General features: G+C 31.6%; 1 protein-coding gene across 1 annotated transcript; it reads right to left on the bottom strand.

Moving 5' to 3' along the window:
- Positions 1–3,340: 3,340 nt before the first annotated feature.
- Positions 3,341–3,727, bottom strand: LOC131597080 (secreted RxLR effector protein 161-like). Its single transcript, XM_058869796.1, has one exon. The coding sequence runs from the start codon at positions 3,725–3,727 to the stop codon at positions 3,341–3,343; it is 387 nt and encodes a 128-aa protein (XP_058725779.1).
- Between the last annotated feature and the right edge of the window lie 1,228 nt (positions 3,728–4,955).

Below are 4,955 nucleotides of genomic sequence, written 5' to 3' on the forward strand. Positions count from 1 at the left end.
TAGTGAAATCCCTTTCGGGTTGAAATTAAAGGGGAATGAAGTACTATCGGATTGTGAGGAAAACTATGATATATCCTTGAGTTCTTTATTTTTCTGCACTTACTACTTTGATAACATCACCATAAACCAGAAAAATAATCAACTTCATCACATAAATCAGAAAAATTTTAAAGTACCTAATTCACCCCTCCTCTTAGGCGCAATATGAATTTACAATAATAAAGATTAATAATAATAATAATAATAATAATAGTAATAATAATTGTTCGGATGAGCAGAACAGGTGGTCAGTAACGAACGACTTGATCTTCGGTGATGGTTGAGAAAAAAGGGGGTTGTACCTACAAGGTACTCCGATGCCATAGTAAGAGAGAGAACAAAAGGTACAACAAAAAGTATATAGTTTTGGGCAAAGTTTGGATTACCTTGGCCTTTAGGAGTAGAGGGCTATTTATAATGTTCTCTTTGAGGCGGACTAGGTCGTCCTATTTTTGTGGGCTTGAGCGTGATTTCCGGAGCTAGAATGTAGGGAATAGTGGAGAAGATCGTGATTAGCCGAGCAAGGGGAACTAGCCGTTGGCGGGGACGGAGGGCTAGCGTGCTCGGATAGTCCTATGTTGTGGGAGATTTGTTGATGAGTCCTGCTCGGTCGAAGGGGAGGTTCATCCTCTTCTTGCTCCAAGGAGTGGGCTGACGTTTATTAGGCCTCTTCACATTAATAAGTGGATTGGGCCAATATAAATTAATTGGGCTAGTCCAGAACAATAATAATAATTTATATGAGATGAGAATTATATCTTTTAATTTAATATTAAAAAAATTATACGAATTAAGTTTTAAAATATCTTAATTTTTTCATATTTTAATTTTACTGTTTATTATATTTCTTAGGTGTTAAGTTCAGATTCATTTTATTTTTTTAACTTAAATTTTTTTTTATATTAATCTCTAACTCTTCACAATGTACTATATTAATTCTTTTTATCTAATTAAGATAAAAAAATTGATAATTAATATAATTTTTTTTAAATTAAGCAACTAAAATTAACTCCAAAATTAATATAGAAAAAAAAAAATTAAACCTAATAAATACCAAAACATGAGTAAAAGGAGAGATGGCCTAAATAGTAAAGCCTTTTGCCAACAAAAGCGATTTTGGGAAAAACCCAATAAAAGTAATAATCATTTGGCCCGTAGAATTTTTAAAAGTGGTGTTTTCATAGTGAGTGGTTAAGATTGGTAGCATGTGAAAACTGTTTTATTCAAACATAACATTATTCAAACGCAATAAAATATTAAACTATATCAATGCTTTTTAAAGTTTATTATAACCATAAACAAATATATTCAAAGTTAAGAACTAAATACACGAAAAACACATGAAAAACGCAACTAAGCTTGATTATAAAATGAAATCTAGAGAGATCCTGAGAAGAGATTTCTTGTGGATTGGACACATCATGTGTGGTTAGTTTGGGTATTGGAGCATGGATGTTCCCCATGATCATATCATATGCACTAAGCAGGTTCATGCTTTCACTTATTTATCATCTTCTCCACTTTCTAATTACTTTTCGTTTCCACCAAGTAACAATATACAAGAATTCATTTTTTTCTACTATCATGGCTTGTATTTACTTTATCAATTGAGTTGTAATAACCATTGTTAAAATTTTTTACTTAATTATTATACTACTAACTTAAAAGTTACAGTAAAATATGGTTGAATAAAAGATGGTGATTTTTTTTAATGATAGGCAATATAATAGAAAAGAAAACGGTAAAAAAAGGGGGAACTTAAGGATTACAAGGATATAAAGCAATGCATATGTATTTATGATCTATTCTTTACAAAATCATTCATAATATTAATATCAATTAGTATGGAATCAAAAAAATGATTGTATTGATGCCGAGAGCGAAATTCGTCCAAAAAATTGACACAAGTATTTCCTTTCATATATATATATATATATATATATATATATATATATATATATATATATATATATATATATATATATATATATATATATATATATATATATATATATATATATATATATAGAGAGAGAGAGAGAAAAAGGAGTATGCACTGTAAAATATTTTTACACTGTCAACCAATCACAACCATGTATCCAATTAAAACATAATTTTAATTTAAAAAATATGACATGGCAAGAGTAAGTATTTTGATTGATTGTATGTGTAAAGTTAGTTTACACTATCAATGCACTACCTTTAAACTCATATATATATATATATATATATATATATATATATATATATATATATATATATATATATATATATATATATATATATATATATATATATATATATATATGTATATATAAAAGAGCAATTAAATGAACTGGTAAAAGATCTATTACACTTGTGCGCATAGATACTCATTTATATAAATAAATATTTTAATTTAATTATATTAGTTATTTATCAATTAAAATTCTTAATTATTCGTGATTAGATGAAATAATAAAAATAATTAAATTTTTAGTCTGTGTAAGTTGAGAAGAATTTGATTTTCATCTCTGTATTTTTCTTTTGTAAAATAGTCCTTGAATATTGAGATTCATTTGATTTTCGTCTCTAACATCAACATTCTGTTACAAGAAAGGCAACGTGGCAGACGTCCATTGACGTGGCACAGTGACAAACTTCTCATTGGTGATTCATTATATTCGTGCTGACATTGCTGGAATAATTAGGATTTCAAGAAGAAATTGAAGAAGAAGAAGAAGAGGAGAGAGAGAGAGAGAGAGAGAGAGAGAGAGAGAGAGAGAGAGAGAGAGAGAGAGAGAGAGAGAGAGAGAGAGAGAGAGAGAGAGAAGAAACTATATTGATAAAAGAGAGAAAATTATTATTATGAAGTTACTAGGATTTACATCATAACATGCCTATTTATAGGCAACCAAAAACATACAATTCACACATTGCAGTATTCGACTCTTGTCGATTACATGCTTATACAATTTGACATCTTCTTGATAACTCATACTCATCTATCTTAACTATGTTGACTCTAACTGGTTTGACTCTATCGAACACAACATTGTTGAACATAGACTTGCTTACTGAAACCATGAATTACATCTTTTAACACACCCTTTATTTCGGGTTTTCAAGGCTTCTTATCTCGATGCTTCTCTTCAACTTATCAAACGTGACTTTCTTCAATGGCTTGGTGAGTATATCAACTAGTTGCCATTTTGTCTTGCAATGCTCAAGTTCTAGCTTTCATTTATTTACTTGATCCCTAAGAAAATAATACTTCCTCTTTATGTGTTTACTTCAACCATGACACACGGGATGATTTGCTTCAAACAACTGACTTGTCATCTACAAACAACATTATTTTCTTAGGTTTCATGACCTTGATCCCTTCTACCAACATCTCTATCCATACTGTTTGACATGCTGCATATGATGCAGCCACGTACTTAGCTCCACATGATGACAAAGCCACAATGCTTTTCTTTCTTGAGCTCCAAGATATTAGAGCACCTCTAATCATGAATATGTAGCCTACAATACTCTTCTCCTCGTCTTGATCTCCACTGAAATCTGAATTAGTGTAGCCATGTACCTCTGCATTTGTGCTAGTACTCTTCTTCATTGGCATCAACACACTATGATCGATAGTACCTTTTATGTATCTCAATACCCTCTTAATTAGAGTGAGATGACATTCTTGTGGCTTCTCCATGAATATGCTCAACAATCCGAAACTTTGACAAATATTCGGCCTTGTATTGCAAAGATAACTTAAGGATCCAATGATTCGCTAGTACAATGTTGCACTTACAAAATCACCGTTTGTATACTTTCTCAATTTTGCTCTAGTTTCTAATGGCATGGCAGCTGCATTACAATCGCTTATCTTGAACCTTATCAAGATATGTTGAGCATACTTCTTTTGGTGCAATAACACCCCTTCACTTGTGTCGTTAAAATCCATCCCTAAAAAATATGACAAGTTCCCTAGGTCAGACATTTCAAACTCCTGCATCAGCTTCGGCTTGACTCTTCGTATTTCTACTTCATTTGAACCTATGATCAACAAATCATTCACTTACAAACTTAAAATGATTCGACTAACATTATCTACATCATTGACATATACTCCATGTTCAGAGACACACGTTGTGAAACATGCTTGAATCAGGAAGTTAGTTATTCTTTTATTCCAAGCCCTTAAGGCTTGCTTCAACCCTTATAGAGCTTTTCTCAATCTATACACCTTCTATTCCCGCCGTTTGATTTCAAATCCTGGTGGTTGACTAACATGAACCTCTTTTTCCAATGGTCATTTCAGAAATGCTAACTTTACATCTAATTGATGTATCTTCCACCATTTGTATGATGCGGTCGACACAACAATTTTGATGGTTTCCAGTCTTGTAACAGGTGCATAGACTTTATTAAAGTTAATAATTGGTTTTTAAAGAAAACCTTTAGCCATTAGTCTTGCCATACACTTGGAAATTTCACCATTTGGCCTCAGGACTTGTTCTTCTCAATTGCCTTGAGTTATTTCTGCATGGCTGCCAACCAATTCGAATCATTTATGGCTTGATTCCAATTAATTGATTCTAATTCAACCATCATAAGTTCTTCTTCTATGAGATCATCATATGCATCAATTACTTGATGTAGAAATCTTTTATATCCAGCTAGCCTTGTCGACTTAATTCTTATTCTAGTTAATCTTCTAACATTCTTCTCAAGTGGTTCTTCATTTCGATTGGTTGTGACTTTAGTTTGTTGGTCTTCTTTGTCAAGCACAGTTGGGACTGTCTTTTGCATGTGTCGAACTGATTCTTGAGTCCAGTTCCACCCTTTGATTTCATTCACCAGAACATCTCTATTGATCACTAGCTTATCATCATTTGGAAAATACAATTTGTATGCACCAGTCGAATGATAACCTATGA

The sequence above is a fragment of the Vicia villosa genome, linkage group LG4 (genome assembly GCF_029867415.1).
Source record: "Vicia villosa cultivar HV-30 ecotype Madison, WI linkage group LG4, Vvil1.0, whole genome shotgun sequence".
Classification (NCBI taxonomy): Eukaryota; Viridiplantae; Streptophyta; class Magnoliopsida; order Fabales; family Fabaceae; genus Vicia; species Vicia villosa.